At 42.0% G+C, this 20,730-nt stretch overlaps 1 protein-coding gene across 1 annotated transcript in view; it reads right to left on the bottom strand.

The window, feature by feature from the left end:
- Moxd1 (monooxygenase DBH like 1) overlaps nt 1-6,410 on the bottom strand; it is a 78,364-nt gene extending 71,954 nt beyond the window's left edge. Inside the window, exon 1 of the mRNA XM_057761985.1 lies at nt 6,045-6,410. Coding sequence (XP_057617968.1) covers nt 6,045-6,308 — 264 coding nt within the window. The 5' untranslated portion in view covers nt 6,309-6,410. The remainder of the gene's footprint in view (nt 1-6,044) is intronic.
- Nucleotides 6,411-20,730: the final 14,320 nt, after the last annotated feature.

Here is a 20,730-nt window from a genome sequence, read left to right as displayed (position 1 = left end):
AGGACAGGCTCCAAAGCCACAGAGAAACCCTGTCTCGAAAAACCAAAAAAAATAAATAAATAAATAAAAAAAAAAAATAAAGTTATGTTTCTGCTACATTTTTATCAGAGAAGAGGAAAGGTGTGTGCATACACGACATGTGTAGGCCAGAGGACAACGTTTGAGAGTTAGTTGTCTCTTTCCACCATCTAGGTTTCAGGCATTGAACTTAGGTCATTAGACTTGGTAGCAAGCATGTTTATTGAGCAGACACCCTACAATTGCTTTTGCAACAATCATTGCTCATGTGCTTGCTGTGTGCAGTCCTTCAAACAGATTTTTTTACTGTAGAATTTGACAAGTTTTTAAAAGATAAAAAATTGAAGCTGGGTGTGTGTTGCAAATCTTTAAACCAAGCACTTGAGAGGCAGAGGCAAGCAGATCTCTGAATCCAAGGTCAGCCTGGTCTATATGGGGAATTCTAGGATGGCTAGGACTGCATAGAGAGACCCTGTTTCAGAAAGCAAAACAATTATAAAATTATGGATTTGAAAGAGATTATGCTTTATGTGTTACTTTCTCTAGTCATTTTACATGCTCTGTGATTTATTTCTCCCAGGCATGAAACAAGGCAGTTAAATACACACACACACACACACACACACACACACACACACACACACGACATAAATTTGGAAGAAGTTTCCTAAAGAAATTATTTTTTCCTACTTTAAAGTTCTTTCTATTTGAAAGTTATTTACTGGTGACTAATTTTATATTACAGGGAAGCATTGTGAGACATCTCTGTGTACAGTTTCTATTATTATTATTATTATTATTAGATAAAACATCTCCAGAAACTCTGTAGTGTGTAATGAATTTATTTTTGTGTGTGTGTGTGTGTGAATAACTTTAAGAGCACCATTATACAAACTGTGAAACAATCAGCCACAATTCATTTTCCTTGAAGTGAACTCTGGACTCTCCATCCAAGATTCCCCAAATCTACTTTTGGAAGCTCAAAATTTGAACTCTATTTTTCAATTCAGGTGCCTTGTTTCCTTAGCAGTGAGGTCGACTTGTTTCCCCAGGCTAATCATGAAATCTTCTTCTGTTGTTGCTAGAAGTACACAGCTTCCCGCTGAAGACCATTATGTTGTATTTGAACAGTGGGACGTGTGTCCTCGTTCATAATGCCCAGAGCAAGAAGCGGCGTGGAAAGGTCTCTTCCTCATCTGGTAATCGGGAAGCAGCCTCCCAAAATTATATAAATATCTCTTAACAAAGCTGCAGCTGAGCTGTGTCAGGCTTGTGCACTTCCAGTTTGCTTTGCCAATGTTGCTTTGTTGCAGTTGGCTGGCGTGAGCTTAAAAAGAAGCACATCGCTAACCACAAAGAATGCTTACTGTTTTCTGAGATTTCAGATCATTCGCAGGCACTTCCTGGGGAGGAGCCCAGCAGCAATTACCCAGATGCTTAAGACACTGCTTTGCACAGAAAGGCCTCAGTGTTTGAATGGGCCAACAAGCAAGGCTACCACAAGTGATGACATATGTGTTGGGCTCCATTCACTGGTGATGTCCACCCCCTTAGGAAGGGTGAGTCCATTTTTGTGCAAATCAAGAACACATCCGACAATGATGCTCTCTTGTCTCGCTCACACAAACTGGGCATTCATCAGCTGGATTACTGGCTTCCAAGGGGCACTCACAGTTGCTAAATGGTTTAGAGGGGGGTGGAGCTGTTGTGTCAAAGGGGCAAAGCACAAGGGAAGGACAGGAATCCATCGGAGAAAAATGACAGTTGGGCTGGTTCAAGGAGACAAAACACTGTGGCGCGGAGACACCAGCAGGAAAGGACAGAGTGTTTCCCACCCAGCCTGGGTCCTGCTGTGAAAGACAGAACAGAAAATGACCTGCCCAGCACCCCACAGGGGCCATTTCCAGGAGTGTAAACTTCCCAGCTCATCTGTCCTATGGTTCATCTTGATGATTTCCCAGAGGCAGGCTTCCCTCCACAGCAATCCCTCCTTGCTTTCCTCCCCATTTTGATTGTAGCTGATCAAATACAAATGACAGCACCTCAGAGTGTCAGAAAATGGCAGAGTGAATTTCCATGACTAACAGGTCCCTTGGTTTAGGTGTTGTTCATTCTTTCGTTTGTTTGTTTGTTTGGAAACAGCATCGAATGCATCCCAGACTGGTTTCAGCATTCAGATCCTCCTGCCTCAGCCCTTCTAGTGTTGGGATTACAGATGTGTGCCACCATGTTGAGTCTCAGGTATAGTTTTAAGAGTTATTAAGCCTGTTGCTTTGCTGACTCATAGGAATCCAAATTTTGATTTTTATTCATTAATTTTTAAATCTCTTTAAGCCAGCCAACAAATGCCACCCTTTCATCTACAGGTCGTCCCTTTGGGTCTAAGCTGTATAAATGATCGGTAGCCATAAAAACAAACAAACAAGCAAACAACAACAACAACAAAGGAAGGGTTGCTACCGTTTAGAAATCTTATACAGAGAGTAGGTACACAGAAAGGAAACTGAGTGGTTAAACAGGGAAGTGGGAAAATTACTACAGTTTACCAATTCCTGGCGATTGGAGGTAGGGGTGAAGTGAGCACAATGAAGAGAAGAAGGAATTGTCAATGAACGAACATTGTCTTCTGATGTAAATAATGTCAAAATGGAGCAGGTATGCACACTTAAGTGTCTAAAGTGACGGTGGCAATAGGAGGCATGGTGGATGGGGATAGGCGTGGCAGAACCCATTTTACCAAAATGGACACGCTAATATATTCCGTTATCAAGATAAGGTGGGGTCGATGCTCTTTTCTGACTCTGTGAACCTATGGCAACAGCACAAAGTCATAAAAGGCTGTACATACGCGGTTTCTATGTGGGTGCCTGGAGATGTCCAAACTGAGACCAGCCACTATGCTGTGAGGAAGCTAAAGAACCACATGGAGAGGCCACTTTCCCACCACAGAAATGACAGAGTGAGGCCCCAGCCAGCAGTCAGCCTCAACCCCAGACAGACATAAGGTGAGTAAGCCTGCAGATCCTCCTAACCACATGCCTGAGAGTCGACACAGCGGAGAAGAGCAGCTGTTCCCACCAAGCCCTGCTCAAATTACTTATCTTTGAGCCAAATAATGGTGATCGTGCTAAACTACTGTGTTTGGGTTTTTTTTTTTTTAACATAAAGATAAATAGACCAAATAATGGCCAAGACCCCAGATACTGAAATCACTTCCTGGCACAGAATAAACACTCCGATGGAAATTGGACTTGCCTTTCTGCCTCCTATGGATTTTCATAATTTGTGTTGATAATTTGTCTAACTTAGCTGTTTGCTTTCTTGGTCTAAGATTACATCATCTGTAAGATAGACCCCAGCTGAGTACATGTATGTATACTTTGTACACAGTGCTGTGTGCAGACTTGAGTGGGGGGCAGTATTGAAGAGTCAGAAGTACACACACACACTCACACATACACACACATACACAAACGCACTAAATTTCTGCCTTATCTCTAAAAACAAGACAGACAATCTGGCAATACTGGGTTTTTACTCCCCTGGAAAGATAACTCACAAAGCCTCTGGCCTTCTAGCACCCTCCAGCTGTTGTTGCCTCCCACCCATTCTTCTCAAGCATGTGCTACGTTTGGATTACTCCAGGCATTCGGGTTTGTGGCATCTACTAGACCAAAAATCCCCTGCCTAGTTGGTTAGGAACTACTTAGTCATACCAGAGTCAACACCCATCTGCAAAGACACATTTATAGATATTTTTTTAAAAAAAAAAACAAAATCAAAACATTAAGAAATCAGAAGTTTAAGTTTAAAATTGAAAAGGCTAAAATAAAAGAGGAAACCATAAATGAAATGACGGAGATGTCAACTTAGGTTAAATCACACAGCTGGATGCCATTGTTAACTATTTGTGCCTTCCGTCATACACCAATGCCCTAGGAACCAGAGCTTTTTGTGTCATTGTTCCATGCAAAGTCTGAAAACAAAATTACATAAAACCCAATGTCTACTAATAAAATCAAACACACTTCAGTGAGGAAGCACTTTGGTTTGGGCATAGTCACTTAAGATGCCCTTATAGTACCACTGTATGAGAAATCTCAAGTAAATATCTAGGGAGAAGAATCCATTTCGAGTACTCTAAAATGAAATCTCCCACCGTGCACTACAAGCCATAGTAAAAATATTTTTTTGTTAATGTTATTCAATATTATTCCTGTTTAACTTCATAAAGAGGTTTGAAATAAGCTTTCTTGCCAGTTAACTAATAAAATAACATATGCCCTAAAAATCAGTAGGATCTCTAAGGAAACAGATTGGTAAAGTCTATGAGCCAAATGAGAAACTGAGCAGTCCTTAGATATGAAAACACAGAGCAGCACTTCTGGACCAACAGAAAGCAGAAAAATGCTGTTTCTTGTTCATTACATATGCACTGTCAATTTTTAATTTATCTCACAGTAGTATATTCCCGTTGCCTAAAAAAAAATTTCAAAGTTTCAAAATCAATCTGAAGAATGCTTAATTCTTACACAATCTTAGGATAACCACCCACAAGACGGAAATATTCTGTGGTTTAGCAAGATGTTTGTGATGGGCCCATGGTGGAGCTGGATCGGGATTCTTGCCTCTGACTTTCATTTGCTGTCTAATTGTGTGGGCTTTCTAGAAACGCTGCTCTTTTGCCAAACATCGTATCAAGTCAACTTTTAAAGTGTGCCCTGTTGCTATTACAAAGCAAGATGCCTTACACTCATGTCTATATCCCCTGCTGCAATAGGTATGGAACTATGAAATGAAAACGAGGCAGTTTCTACCTCAGGTCACGGGGGACTAAGCCAGTTGACTAGTAAGGTCCGTGCCTGGGATGAAATCCTCAGCTATCATATTTCCTATCTGAAATGATGCAGCACCAGAAAATCCACATGTGGGGAAGTCCGCACTGTGAACCTCATCAAGCCTTATTCTGGCAGAGTCATGTGGGACTTATATGCAGAGGAAGAGATGGACTTGGGATAAGTAAAGACACGGTGGAGAGGTTTGGAAATCTGAATTGCTATCACTTTATTTCTAGCCCAAATCAGGGTCAGAACTGAAGCTAAAATGTAAGGACACTTCCATCAGAATAATGTGAAAACCCAACTTAGAAGTAGGAAGAAATCTCTCAGCCATACACGTTGAAATCCACGTTGGACATTTTCATGTTGCCCAGGGTGAGACAATCTCAGAGCTGCGAGGTTTCATGATGCTTTGGGAAGTATTATTGGACGGAAATTGGCCCCTAACAAAGTGTATCTATTTGCTATGACCCAAAAGTTGGTCAGTAGCGAAGGAGTATCAACATCCAGGAAACTGAACTACAGAGTCATTCATGTCATTTCACGTACATTCTCCCATACGTAACGATGTTCATACCAGGTAGCATAAACTTCTGTCCCCCAGAGCAAAGGGGCAGCGAGCAAATCAGATGAACTTTGTTGCCTATTAAAATGGAAAAACTGTCCCTGAAATAGGGTGTTCCGCTTGGAGACTCATGGTTTCCCCAACAACTGTCAATAACAAAACTTCCTTAAGCAGCTCTTCAGGACCCGTCATTCACTCCTGGGGCGCCCAAAATCAACCACTAGAGACTTTCTGCGATTTCCAACCCTAAACAGCAAGATGCCCAAGTCCACCCCGCCCTTCCTCAAAACCTGTCCAGTTAGGTCTCCAAAGCTGTGGTCTTCTTTTCCTGAGATGCAGAGGGGAACGTGTGGCCGGTGCGCGCGGTTGTCTGTTAAGTAGGGAACTCAGACGCGAGAAGGTCCTCCGAGGAGGAAAACTTCCCGGGTTGGAACTGCAAGTGGCTCAGGCAGGGACCCCACGGCGAGCGCGAGTAACCACGGGGCAAAAGGTGGCAGAGAAGGCTGAGAGGTACTCGTTATGCTGAGCCGGTACCAGCCTCGCGCTTGAGCGGACTCCACTGCCCATCCATTCCTGCACCACGCTTCCAGGGTGAGCCTAGAGAGATCGCAGTGCTAGCTTACCTGGAGGTAGGGCCGTCCGTGCGCCACGCCGCCCACCACGATGTCTGCCGCGGCCATGGTCCCCGTGGGCGAGAAGCCGAAGCCCACGTAACCGGTCGTGCGCACCTCCAGGCGGAAGGCCAGCCGTCCGCCCTGGCGGCCCCAGCGAAGCCAGTACTTGCCCTCTGGGTCGAGGACCGTGCCGTGCGGGTACCAGCGACCCGAGCTCCCCGCAGCCGTCGCGGGGAGCAGCGCCCACAGCACCAGCAGCCGCCAGCCGCACATCCTCCTGTCCCGCCGCACCTGGGCTGCAGCCACTTGGGGGCGAAGACCCGCACCGCACTCACAACCCAGCTTTGGGAACGCCCCGGGGCTGGCCGAGCCGGCACGTTGTCCCCGCCCCGCTGGCGCGGGGTCTTTCTAACCTTTCTCTGGGCATCCACCTGCTGACACTGCCCTACATCCCTGAAGTCTGGGCTGAGAAGATGAAAGTGGAATGAGCTTCCTGGAAGAAGTGGCGAGAGGGCGACCCGTCCGGGTAGAAGGAAAGGAGAAAGGAAGGACTTCAAGTGCAGTCTGAGAGGGACACTTGATCAAATGAAAGCATCCTGCTCAGGACCAGAGGAGAGAAGAGACTCTGAGAGTCTGGGATGCAGGGGAGGGAAAGTGAAAGCACACACACACACACACACACACACACACACACACAATTACCGCACAATCTGCATCCCTGGCTGTGGACTTTACCCAGTCAGAGCACTTAGTGATACCTGCTCTACAGAGAAGGCATAGTTCACCCCCACTTCCATCTCCCTTTCTTTGATCTTTCCTCCTGGGGGGAGTGGAAGGGTCATGTGCTGGTTTAGGGGCTTCCCCTGGGAATCTGATTTGGTTTGATTTGGTTGGGAAGGGCTGGATGGCTTCTGCAGACACATCTGAGGAATAGTCAAGGTCAACTTCCTTTGGAGACCTTTTACCCTGGTGGTTTAAGTTCTGGCCAAGGGCCTGTTCATCAAAAGTGTTGTTCAGTTTATTTGCCTTTGAACACTACACCCCTATTCCAGATGCTCAGTACTCATATTCGGGATAAATTAGATTCCTTGTTTGTTTATGTACACATTCCCATATTTCAAAAAGCAAATTTAAGCTTTGCTTAAAAATGCAAATGGGAAAACAAATAAGGGTATAAGAGGTCAAAATAAGGGCAAGAATATAGATAAAGCATGATTGCTCTGGGTTTGGAGACACACAAACCAACTAGGCTTCTTCCTCTCTCCATGCGTGTTAAACATCAGTCCGGGGTTTGCATGCATGAGACATCATGACCAAAACCAAGTTGGGGAGGAAAGGGATTATTTGGCTTACACTTCCACGATATAGTCCATCATTCAAGGAAGTCGGGATAGGAACTCCAACAGGACAAAAACCTGGAAGCAGGAGCTGATGCAGAGGTCATGGAGCAGTGCTGCTTATGGGCTTGTTTCTCATGGCTTGCTCAGCCTGCTTTCTTATAGAACCCAGGACCACAAGCCCAGGGTTGGAATCATTCGCAATAGGCTGGGGCTTCCCATCAATTACTAATTAAGGAAATGGTTTATAGGCCTGCTTACAATCCTATCTCACGGAGGCGTTTTTCTTAATTGAGGTTCCCTCCTCTCAGAGATTTTAGCTTGGGTCAAGTTGACATAAAAGTGTGTGTGTATGTGTGTGTGTGTGTGTGTGTGTGTGTGTAACCTATATATCTCTAAACTCTGTTAGAAATCAGGCACATGTCTTTTTGAGAACCAAATGATATTTATATGAAGCTAATTATCTATTTTGGAGCTTAAGTTGTAGAAATTTTCAAGACGTCAAAACTAGAGCTCCAATTTAGAGATGAAATAAATCTTGCAGCATGGGAAATAACCATACACATATTTTACTTCTTTATACCTGTGTTGACTAGAGTACTTTAAAACCTTAGCAGCCACTTCTCAAATATCCCTAAATCTGCCACTTTCCATATGAAGATAAATGCTTAATGTTGTAGTTTTTCTTTCTCATTTCTAGAAACAGCCACAATGATGTCAATTAAATTTTTTATATTAACATATTAATGACCATAATGATGTCAATTGTTTTAGATATAAACATATAAGTATATACATATTTACATGGTTTTTGTAGGAGGTGATTTAAGACCGGTTTTCTCTCTGTGTTTCTCTGGCTGTCCTGGAACTCACTCTGTAGACCACCAGGCTGACCTATAAACTCAGAGATGCGCCTGCCTCTGCCTCCCTGAGTGCTGGGATTAAAGGCGTGCACCACCATCATCTAACTATATGGTCTTTTTTTTTTTTAAGTAACTTTGAGATGGAACTGCCTCCTGAGGTATTTAGGCAGTTGTCTGGAGAAATGATTTATTCCCAGGAAAGAAGGGACTAGGGCTACTGACAACAGGACAGCCGAGAAAAGAAGGATGTGATGATCTTGGGTCAAGTAAGAGCTAGCAGAGCCTTGAAAGAGATGGAGAACGGGCAATGGAACTTACAGCCACTGGGTGGGGTGCCTGTGCTTCCACAGAGCCCTCTGGGGAGATCTTCAGGACAACAGCATAGAGATCACAGCTTTAGAACTGAGTTTCTACCAGAGCTTTGGGGGATGTTGCTGAACTCTACCAGAAGAAACAGGGATGTGACTAGAAATGACAAGAGAGTGGACTCTGAAGCAAGAGGAGTGGACTGAGGGGCCACCAGAGGCAGTGCCACCAGAGGTAGACTCACTGTGCCTCTAATGGCAGAGATGTTAGAATAATGAAAGCTAAGCATCCTGTTTGTGAGCCTTCAATTACCCCGGTGTCTTGGTTAGGGTTTCTATTGTTGTGAAGAGACACTATGAGCACAGCAACCTTTATTTATTTTTTTAATTTTTAATATTATTATTATTACTACACTACTATTATTATTGGGTTTTTGAGACAGGGTTTCTCTGTAGCTTTGGAGCCTGTCCTGGAACTATCTCTTATAGACCAGGCTGGCCTCAAATTCACAGAGATCCACCTACCTCTACCTCCCGCGAGTGCTGGGATTAAAGGTGTGTACCACCACCGCTTAGCAACCACAGCAACTTTTATAGAGAAAAATATTTAGTTGGGTGACTTATAGATTCAGAGCTTTAGTTTCATTATCATTGTGGCAGGGAACATGGTGGTATACAGGCAGACATGATGCTAGAGAATGAACTGAGAGTTCTATATTTTTGATCTGTTAGGAAAAGGAAGTGATCTGAGACACTAGGTATGGCTTGAGCACATATGAAACCTCAAAGCCTACCTCCAAAGTAACACAGTTCCTACAGCAAGGCTACACCTATTCCACAGCACCTAATAGTGTTACTCCCAAGAACATATAGGGGCCAATTATGTTCAAATTACCACACCTGGGAACCAACACACCACTCATACCTGCCTTTTGGGGATCCCTATGTAAATTCTAAATTCACATCTGCTAGGACATTTCCTGTCTGCTCATGCCATGATGCCATGCCTTCTAGGATTTGACTGACACTTACTGTTCTAGCTTCACCTCATCACTAGACTCATTTACTCGCTGATCTTTAGATACATGCAAACTCCCTCTGCCACTCCCCTTGGACAACCATGTTGGCTAATGTTCCAATGCCTTTTCAGATTGCTCGCTCCACCAGGTTTGTCCTTTCTCCCGTCTGTCCTTGGAAGTATTTCCTGATCCTTTTTGCATACTTCTCAGTCAGGGAGCATTACTGCCTCAGTGATAGTGCAGTTTCCAGGGAGGATATGCCAAGATTTCCTATAGCACCCAGTACACACGAGAGCATGTAAAGTATGTGTGCTTGCTTTCCTCTAGCCGCTTCTATGGGCTGATGGCCCCTTAATTCTCGCATTACTTAACACACAAGCAGGCAGGAAAGAGATGCTTAATGAACATCTGTAGGAAGACCAAATCTAAGCATCTCTAGGTTACCCCCAAGGAGCCCTGTTAACTATGTGGACTTGCTAGGGCAAGTACGAGCCCCAGCTGTGATTGGATGCTATACACTGCATGGGTATTAAGGCAAAAATATGAGACCACACATGAATACACAACAGAGAAAAGGGCAAGCTGGTGTCATGAAGATCGTTCAGGGTGAAGTTACTTTTTTTCTTCCAAGAGAAAATAGACTTTAATGATAACATTAAATATTAACATTATCAAATAAATGATGAAACTAAAACTACATAAACTACTGTAAAATTTACAAAAGAATTTTACAGACAGTCTACAGCTAACAAGATAGCTAATCAAAGTTATAAATATTAAAACTCAATTTGAACAATACTAGGTTTGTATGCATGTGTCATTCAATTCAATAGCCCATACTAATCTGGTTGGAAAGCAGTGATGGGATGGGCTTCAAAATATTTCATAGAAAAATCAGTTTGGCAATGTGATTTTTTATATAAAAAGAGGTTATTGCCTTTTGTCTTTCATGACAGGTGCTACATCTAGCCATCTTGAGCTTGGTTGAATACACAGAAAACTATCAGCATAATGCCTACTCCAGAGACATACTCTATTTTGGCCTGAAATAGACTAGTAATTTAAGACAAAATAGAAAACTGGGTCATGTTCCCTTTGTAAATGCCTGAGTTCCCTAGATCAAAAGCCTCTTTTCAACTCATTGGAAATCAGTTAGTGTATTAATGCCTGCCTTAAATTTATAAGGAAATCAGAAGGCTTGGGGTGTGGATCAGTGGCTTCTTGGTGTGGATGATGAGACTTGATTCCCAACAAAAGAAAAAGAAATTGAAGGTAGAAGAAAGGTTTAATCCATTAAAACATGTCCTATAGGAGGGAAGAGAATTAAATCAAAGGCAAAACAGGATTGAAGCTCATCTTTAAGCTATTGGTTGTAAAACTGAAATGTATTTTTTTTAGAAATAAAACAGCCAGGAAACACTGGAAAGTGTAAGTAAGAAAGTAAACTTGGAAAAAAAATCACCTGAAAATCTGTCATCCAAACATAACCCTGTGTGCATTTCTAGACCTTGCCTTCAGGACCCAGTTACATTGAAACATCCCAGGAGCAGCCTGTTAAGCAAGAACGTGCCAAGAAACAAGTGAATTAATTTTGTGAAGACTCCACTTGAGATAAACAGTGACTGGATACCTTGAATGGGCTTATTTTCTTTCCATATGTCTTTGGAACATGTGAATTGGTGGAGAGGGAGAGAGGGGGGACAGAGAAGAGAAAGGAGATGAAACAAAATACAGAGGAAGGAAAAAAGGAAGGAAGGAAGGAAAAGAGAGTAAGAGAAATAGAAGAAGAAGGAGGAGGAGGAGGAGGAAGGAAGGAAGGAAGGAAGGAAGGAAGGAAGGAAGGAAGGAAGGAAGGAAGGAAGGAAGGAAGGAAAGAAGGAAGGAAGGAAGAAAGGAAGCTATAAATTGAGATCCTACATTCAACTAGATTGCTCCTTCTCACACTTTTCATTCAGGAACTCAAGATTTAATGTTGACTCCCTTTTGTGACGATGCACAGCTTGACATCAGTCAGTGTAACTGTACCCAAACTGAGCTTCCTCACTCTCCACCAAACCCCTGTTGCTAATGTTTATTTATATTGCTACATTAGTCAAGTACACAGGACTGGTTGAGGGTGGGGAGTAGGGAAAACCAGCTCAGGCAGGTGGGGGCAAGCCAATGCAAAGTCTCTTGGTATGCACCAGGAGGGTTTGAAATAGTTCACTTCTTGGGAGGATCATAATTTTTCTGTCTCCTTGTGTCTAAGGTAGAACAATACTACTAAATATTTATAAATTTCCTGTAGGGAGTGTGAAGAAAAATATTTATGTAAGTGTTCAGAAGTTCTCCAGCTCTAGCAGAGGAAATTGGAAGCATTTGCATGCTTTACTCTATGTAACTAAACTGCATTTGTGGGTAGATGACTCGTTCAAATTCATGTTGTGAGTCAGTGGTAGAAACGACTGAAATAGAAATGTAATGGCTCCCTGACTACATACTTTCTTTAGCTCTCAACTCATCTCCAATAAAAACAATAATAAAATTGAAAGTCACCAGGTTTATGGCTGTGGAGTGTTCAGGAGGGCTGATATTTTCCTCGGGAGCAAGGAGCTGCATGGGTTGATGGTATGTACACCCATCTGAGGCAGGGACGATCTGACTGACAGCAGAGATGTGCAGGGAAAAGCATGAGGACCACGTGCTTTTGCTTCTCCTAGCTGGGTCTCGAGGTGACTTTGAAATGGGTGCCACTTGGCCATGGAAATCACTCCTCGGCTCTGCCTGCTGCAAGGCATAGAAAGCAAACCATTGCAAACAAAACACACTTTAGTGTTATCTATGAACCATGCTCTAAAAGTCAACTGCTTTAACTTTAGTATGTTGAGGATTGATGGGGCGGGGGAGCAAAAATTCTTTTACTAGCCCTATCTTTTAGAATTTCCCTTTACAAGGAAGCATGGTGACCTCAGCAACATGTTAGGAAAACACTGGTGTCCACCAAGCCCTCAGCTGGGTTAACATAGAGTCATGTCTAAGCTGCTGTCTGGGGACCCAGCCAGGGCAAGCCTTGGAACTGTGCTTTTATCAGGATGGTCCTGAACATTAGAAAGTTGCCATATCCTTGGCTTCTTAGATCTAACTCCTGAGGGGACCAGACAACTTGAGTTGTCAGCGACTGCAGGAGAAGAGGCGAGGGCCGGAGAAAGAACTGAGTTACTTACAGGACTGTCAGCTTTGCAAAGAACCATAGAGACTTCTTTTCCATACTCTTATCTTGCAAATAAAGGAAATGAATCCTGTGGAAAAGTCAATCGTTCCAGACTGCAGCTGCAAAAGTAAATAGGCAGGAAAATGGGTTGTCAGACACAATCAGCAATGCCTGACTCCTCCACACCCTCCCTTTAAAGGATCCTTTTGAATCTCTCCAGGACAACATTGGCTGCCGTTTAGCAACTTGGAGGAGACTATAGTAGATAGTAGAGAGGAAGAAGACCTAGTGTAAGCATCATTTTTTTCTTACCCAAGCCTATACCTCCATAGACATCACCCTTTCTGCTAGACTTGACATATAAATATTTTGACACTTTTATACTTCTGTGGCCATCAATTTAAAGAAAAGCATGCATTCTGTCTAAATGGCATATAACGTTGATTCAAAGTTGGATGGAAATTTAACTACACACTCAGAATGACAGGCAGGTTCAGAGTAACTCACTTGATTCCAGAATTCCATAAGTGGTTTTGGAAAATTTACTGAAATCTATACCATAGTGAAATAATATACTATAATCTGTATTGTAAGAAATGAAGAACATCAAAACCAGAAACATAAAACTGAATTTTAACATCCAGAAAACTAAATTGAAGTCATCATGGCCATTACCAAGAATAACAAACAATGAATAAAGCTTCCTCTGAAGAGGAAAAACTAGAATTAACCATTTATCTTCATATGGAAAATGACAGATTTACGGCATATTTGGAGAATGAGTGTTGAGACTTTGAAGCATTCTAGTCAAAAATGGGAAGAAGGAGAAATCTATGTGTGCCTATTTATTATGTTGCAAGATTTTATTTCATAATTAAATCTAAACTCTAGTCTTGGTTTTTTTTTTTTTTTTTGAAATGTCTACTCTTTAAGATCCAAACTAGATAATTGGCTTCATATAAATACAATTTGGTTTTCAAAAAGGACCATTTCCCTTTTTTAGATAATTATAGAATATAACTCCTCAAATAATCTGACTCAACATCATAATCATAACAGACTGTGCTGGTTGTTTTTATCAACCTGACACAAACCTACATGTATCTGAGAATGGGGAGCCATGGTTGAGAAAATACGTATATTGGTTGGCTACTAGGCAACTCTGTAGGGCATTTTATAAAATTAGTGATTGATACAGTGGCAGTGCTCAGCCCAAGTTCGGGTGGCACCATCCCTGGGCAGGGGGTCCTAAGTTGGATAAGAAAGCTAATGGAGCAAGTCATGGAGAGCAAGGCAGGAAGCAGTACTCCTCCATGGCCTGCAGGTTCCTGCCATGGGTTCCTGCCTTGACTTTCTTTGGTGAAGGGCTGTGATGTAGAAGTATAAGCCAAGCTATTTTGGGGAATGGTATTTTATAGAAACCTTTAGTAAAGCATGGACCGAGTAACCACTTTCCCCTTGCTTAAAGGCCATGTTTGCCCAGACTGTGGGCGATCCAGACCCCAGGCTATTCCAAGATTACTTTAAACAGCAAAACAATCAATGGAGTCTCAGTAGCAGAGTAAAGACTGAGGAGGAGTCTAATTTGGGGGGAAACTTACTCTATGCACAGCCCCTTCTTCCTTGTCACTTCTCTGTCCCATTTATGGGAAGTTAATATAATATCAGGGCCACCCAGCACTTGCCTGATACCAGAAGCATAAAGGAGGTAAAGAGAGCCAGCTACTGTTAGTACTTAGTGTAAAACAGCAACAAGAATTCAGAGTCCTTAAGGTGTAATACAAAGACTATCTCACTTGAACTCCATGGAAATCATTTGGAAGCAACTGAAGAAAAAAATTCAAATTCTGTAAGAACAGAAGGAACATCTCTCCATTGTGAAGAATGAATTTTCATGCAGTGTTGTTTATTAGACTCTCAACTGCTACCTCTTTTATAACTCTCATCAAATAACTGTATTGACACTATTTTTGTTGGCTACAGATTAAGTAAAAGAAGACCAATTTGCTACAGATACTTAGAGCTATTCTTGACATATGTTTTTACGATTTTATGTGGTTACTGAATTCCCAGGGGAGTGTATATTAATTAATCATATGGACATAAGAATATCAAAAATGAAAAGTCATGATGGGGAAAGTGAAAAGCAGAAATAAGTGAATCTGAATCTCTCTCTCTCTCTCTCTCTCTCTCTCTCTCTCTCTGTCTCCTTCCTCTCTCTCTTTACCCCTCTCTCCCTTCACACAAACACACACACACACACACACACACACACACACACACACGAGTGTCATGATTAATTCAGTCATTCTTCTTAAGGGGCATGCTACTATTGAATCTTTTTTCTCCTCTTTTCACTGTTTGGAATAGGAAAACTGGGCATGTTGAAAATTCAAGCTTTGTGCAGCATAAACTGAGAGAGGATATCTTGTGGGATACAACTTTAAAAATAAAAGTCACTCAGATCGCCTTTTCAAGCATGTAATCACTACTTAGAATTCACAGCAGCAAAACATTACGGAGAAAATTGCCAGGATCAAATGTTTTAAATTATGTGTTTATCTTGTGACCTACTGTGACATCAGAAGGCAATGGCATTTAGTTCATTCAGACCATAACTGCGGATATGCCTTAACCCATCACTGGCTACAATATATTTTGAAATTCTATTGCTTTATAGGTACCTGATTATATTATTAACTGTGCAGACCAATGGGTTTCTCTATGGCATTTCCTTATGTGCACAGGCCATACTTTGAGCATAGCCACCCGTCTCTTGCTCTCGTTCCTCCTCCACTCCATCATCTTTCCCCTAAATGCATATTGTGTTTGAACATCTAAATTAAAAAGAAATAAATCTTCATTTTAATGGGCCTGACTGATAGTTTTATGCTTTGTTTGTTTAAAAGTACACACATTTTTCACTTATCTTGCATTCCATGAATTTACTTTGCTCATTGATCACCAATATATCTGAGAGCCTGCCATGTCCCTGGGGGTTATCTTGAGACACAGTGCTGAGCAGAACTCATCTTATTCCTTCATGGTTCTTGCATTCTAGTCCTTCGGTGGCTTAAAAAGTATTAGAGATAGGCAATTGGGTGTTGATGGTGCACACCTTTAATCCCAGCACTTGGGAGGCAGAAGAAGGTGGATCTCTGTGGGTTCTAGGCCAGCCTGAGCTACAGAGGGAGTTCCAGGACAGCCAAGGCTACACAAAGAAACTCTATGTTTATCCCTCCACTGACTCTCCAAAAAAAGCAGGAGCCACCACACTAGCAAATCTATAAGCTGAAATATCTGTTAGGATAGCTTTAGACTGAAAAGGTATAGGAGAAAAAAGATACAGTTTGTCACAAACCAAAGAACACCCTCCTTTAAATATGGGACATATTTTTCTTTAATATTAAATAATGTTTAAGGTATTACTCACTTATAGCCAGAAGAGGTGGTGCACACAAGTAATTTTAGCACTTGGGAGGTACAGGCATGAGGAACATGTGCTCAAGACTATGTAGCTCGCCGGGCGGTGGTGGCGCATGCCTTTAATCCCAGCACTCGGGAGGCAGAGACAGGCGGATCTCTGGGAGTTTGAGGCCAGCCTGGTCTACAAGAGCTAGTTCCAGGCCAGGCTCCAAATCTACAGAGAAACCCTGTCTCAAAAAACCAAAAAAAAAAAAAAAGACTATGTAGCTATTCAAGTCAGTTTCTAAGATGTGAAATATCTCTGTCTTTCTGTCTCTGTCTCTCTCTCCTTTTCCTTCTATCTACCACTCCCCCACCTCTCTCTCTCTCTCTCTCTCTGTCTGTCTTCTATTTATCTGCCCTACTTTCTTAATTTTGAGGTCTACAAAACAAAAATACAAAATGAGGCCTTCACTCTCCTAAACAAAGTGCTGAATTGTTTTTGTCCATGTGGTAAGAATTATCAGAACTAAAACAAAACAAAAACTGTGGAGAAGAGTATTTACATAAAATAAAACTGCATCAAGACACTCTTCACAGAGCCAAAACACAAAGTTTTAACCAGCAAAAGTCATGCACTTGGGCTCTAAAGAAACAAATAGAAAAGCATCATTCTGGGTGGGGCTTTAGTTCACCAACATCAGAAATAACTATGTGTTTTGTTATGGTTAGCCCAAAACACAGCTGTTTCACTTATCAAGTTAAATGCATTGGGAAGCAAACTCATCTGAGCAGATGATTGCTTGGGTATACGTGAAGCACTTTATCATTAGACATTGGAGAATTAGAAATGGTCTCGGCTTCTCTCTTATATTTATTCAACTGGATGTACATGCTTGTGTTCAGTGCCATTTTGTAAGTCTCACTACCTCAGCTTCACCTCCCAACCTTATTTCCTGGGCAGCCTCTATCACACTACAGGCCATGAGCCAGCACGTGGACCGTGTGTTTTATGGACTAGCTGAGTCTTCCTAGAAAGAACACGCATCTATAGCATCTGCCTAAAATCAATTAAATCTATTTTTGCAAAAGTTAAAACTCAGTCATTGAGTCTGTACTTTATACCAGAATCTTATATTTAGGAAAAAATGCTGAAACTTAAACTTTCCTTCTAAGTTTTGATCACTATGTATTGATCATATATATGCATTATATATGATTGCGGAGACAGATCATTGCCACTTTTGATTTCCCTTCTGTTGTCCTTACATTGTACCTCTATTTTCCTCCTTCTATTTCCCCCTCACCCTCCTTCAGCTATTCTTTTCTCTTTCTCTTTCCCTTCCTTTTCTGGGTTTCCATAATCAGGTAAACCTTTAAGTGACAACATAAGTTCAATTCAAATTAGGACAGATAGAAGACGAATGTTGGGACAGGGGAGTGGATTAATGGAATTGAGCCTCAGCTCTGCTGGCTACACTTTCTGCAACTTGAACTAAGTCAGTTAATTTCTCTGTGTTTCATTTTTGGCATTTCTAAAATGTGGGCAAAAGAAATAAATATCTCAGAGACTGTTAGGAGAAAGTAAGGTTATCCACAAAATTCTCAGAGTATGGCACACACTAGGAAATAATATAGCATGTAGTCAATAAATTAATAACTAACCCTAAAGACAAAATTCATATTCACTCCCAGAAATAGTTTCCCTAGAAGAGGGACATGGAAAGTTCCTGAAAACACCAGAGTTTTCCACTAGCCCACCCATACTACTCCCCTGCTTTCACAACAAATACATTGTTTCTAGAAGCTGAAGTTATTTCTTTTTATCCACTGAATTCACATTTGTACAAGTTCCAAAAATTGCCTACTACTTCTGTTGATAGGTCATTACTGAGAGGCAGGGCTTCTCAAATTAGATGGAGTGAGAGATGGGATACACCAGGAGTCCTAAAGATGCAAGCAAAAAAAAAAATATTTACGAGCGCTGTAATTAAAAGCATTCAGAGTCCTGTTAACCTTGGCTGGTTCTGATCACATGGCTAGAAGAGAAATGTCCGCTTTTCTGTGTCATTAGCCATAAATACAGAGGTGAAGAGTTGCAGAGTGAATGACATCAAAAGCAAAAGGAAAGTGTGATGGGCCAAGGGGTCCCACCCACTCTCCCTGGCCCAGCTAGATGTTACTAACCAATTCCGCAGCTTTGATGCTAAGTGTGAATTTTTCTCAGCAGCCGTGCCATATGAGCATGCAAGAGGCTTTATAAAAAGTCACTCCTGGGGACCAACTAAGAAATCCTTGAAATTATATACCAGATGTCGTGTGAGCCATGAGGCTGCTGTGTGGGAGCCTTGAATAAGGCCCCCTCAGACTGGCAGACTCCCCTGCGGGCTTTGACGTCACTCACAAAACACTCACCCTCTATGGGCTGCACCAAGCTGACCTTTGACCAAATGGAAAGATCTAGTTCCTGGGAATTCTGAGATAGCCATTCATTAGTATGGAAGGGAAAACACAAGCCTGAGAAAATCATCTGGAACTGGTCAGCAATCCTGAGAGTTTCAAGTGTGCATTGTTTCGTCACTGCTAAAATTATATGACACTATGCAGTATCTTACTCTTTCAAGAACAGATAAAAGAAAGGAATGGTCAAATGTGAAGACAGAGTAAGGCTAGGTGTTTTTATGTAAATGTGTCAGTGGGAGAACAGCAGGTTTTCACCATCAGAGCTGTATTCTATGTGACAGAAGAAAGGGATTCTGGGGGGTTATTCTGGGGACTGAGTCATTCTTCTGTACCCTAACTCTACCTCTTTATAAGCATGGGAGTTTCCAGCAAATTAATTTAATTTACAGAAGTTTCGTGGCGTGTAAAAAGATGTGGTGTGTAGGATTACACCTCTGAATGGAGGTGACAGGTTGAGTCACCTCTGGACTCGCTCTTCCTGGATTCCCTCCATAACCTCACGAGACTGACTTTTGTGGAGCCTGAAACCCATGAAGAAAAGAGCAACAAACTCCGGGCATCTATAATCCCTGTAGAGCGGCGTTCACTTGTTCCACTAAGTTGGGGAAACAAGCCTGCCAGAAGAAAGATGACTTAAATCAATCACACACTCTCCAAGTGATGCATTAGCCTCAGGGATTTTAGGTAGTTCGTCAAGAGATGATGAGTGAAGAGAACCATCAAAACAGAGCATCCATGAAAACTCAGGGAAAAGCCAAGCAAAGCCTCACCCCAGCCCACTAAGCTACACCTTTAAACCCCTTGTCCCAAACTGAAGCTTATTCTTCAGAAAGGATGACACAGAGACAGCTTTGAGAAAAGAAGGCCTGAGAGGAAGAGGAGAATAGGCAAAGTCTTGAATGTTATAGATTTTTGCCTTGATTTCTGGTAGTGAACTTAAACCCTGGGAGATGAAGATTCCTCATTGGAGGACCCACTCAGCCTGAAGACTGGATTTAGGGCTCCTTTTTAAAACTACTGCCTTAGACTTCTGACACCAGGACGACTCTTTTGCCTAAGTCCCTCCAGGTCCCTGGGCTTCCCATTCCCCCAGCTCTGAGAGTGGTAAAATACAAGGAGTACACGGTGCTGGATTTCTTCCAGCTACCTCAAAATGAAAGGGAGAGAGGGAAACAAGAGCAAAACCAACAAAAGGAGAGCCAGGAAGAGATTGTTCGATTTGTTGACCGAGTGTCCAACATGGCGTTGAACATAGTAACAGCACTAGCTAACCTTGCTGTGGAGGTGACTTTAAGAAGAATAATCCAGTCATTCACAGTCAGATAGGCTGTTACATAGACATCTTCACAGGTGCATTTTATCTCTTCCAGAAGTTTCTTCTTATCTCTGTCTCACTGAGGTATTTTTATTGTAATGAGGACTGGTCTTGTCAAATGCTTTTCTACACTTATTGAAATGAACAGATGCTTTGCCCAGCTTCACAGGTAAAGAGTTTATTTCCTCACTCCCACATGCTAAGAGTAGGGTGTCTCTGCTAGATGACCATATTGATTATATTACTTATTACTAGTTTTTTTATCTTTCTGTTTGTGCTTTTCCCTAAACTGAGTGATCTTTTTTGTATGTGTTTATTTCGTTTTTATTCCTTTGACTATTTTTGTACAGTTACAACATATTATTATTATTATTTAAATAATTACTAATTCCAATTTTTTACTGTCTGATTCTGCCGCTTATTATTCCTGGGATTCTCACTCACAATGCCTTGTTTGTTGATGTGTTCCATGACTTGTTCTCAGATTTACTATGTATGTGCTGCAAGTAAACAAAATACAAGGGGTACACGGTGCTGGATTTCCTCCAGCTACCTCAAAATGAAAGGGAGAGAGGGAAACAAGAGCAAAACCAACAAGCCATGACCAAAAGCCTTGCTGCTTGTGGTCTGAGTGAGACATGGGCCCCATGAACTCGTGTATTTAAGCACGTGGTCCCCAGTTAGTGACACTGTTTGGGAAGGCTCAGAAGGCAACCTTGCTGGAGGATGCACATTACTGGGGGGTACTTAGAGCTTCACTACACTTCCAAGTCACTCTCAGCCTCCCGCCTATGATTA

Source organism: Chionomys nivalis, chromosome 2, assembly GCF_950005125.1.
Source record: "Chionomys nivalis chromosome 2, mChiNiv1.1, whole genome shotgun sequence".
Classification (NCBI taxonomy): domain Eukaryota; kingdom Metazoa; phylum Chordata; class Mammalia; order Rodentia; family Cricetidae; genus Chionomys; species Chionomys nivalis.
Note: the sequence above shows the minus strand (reverse complement) of the source record. Positions and strands in the feature narration are given on the sequence as shown.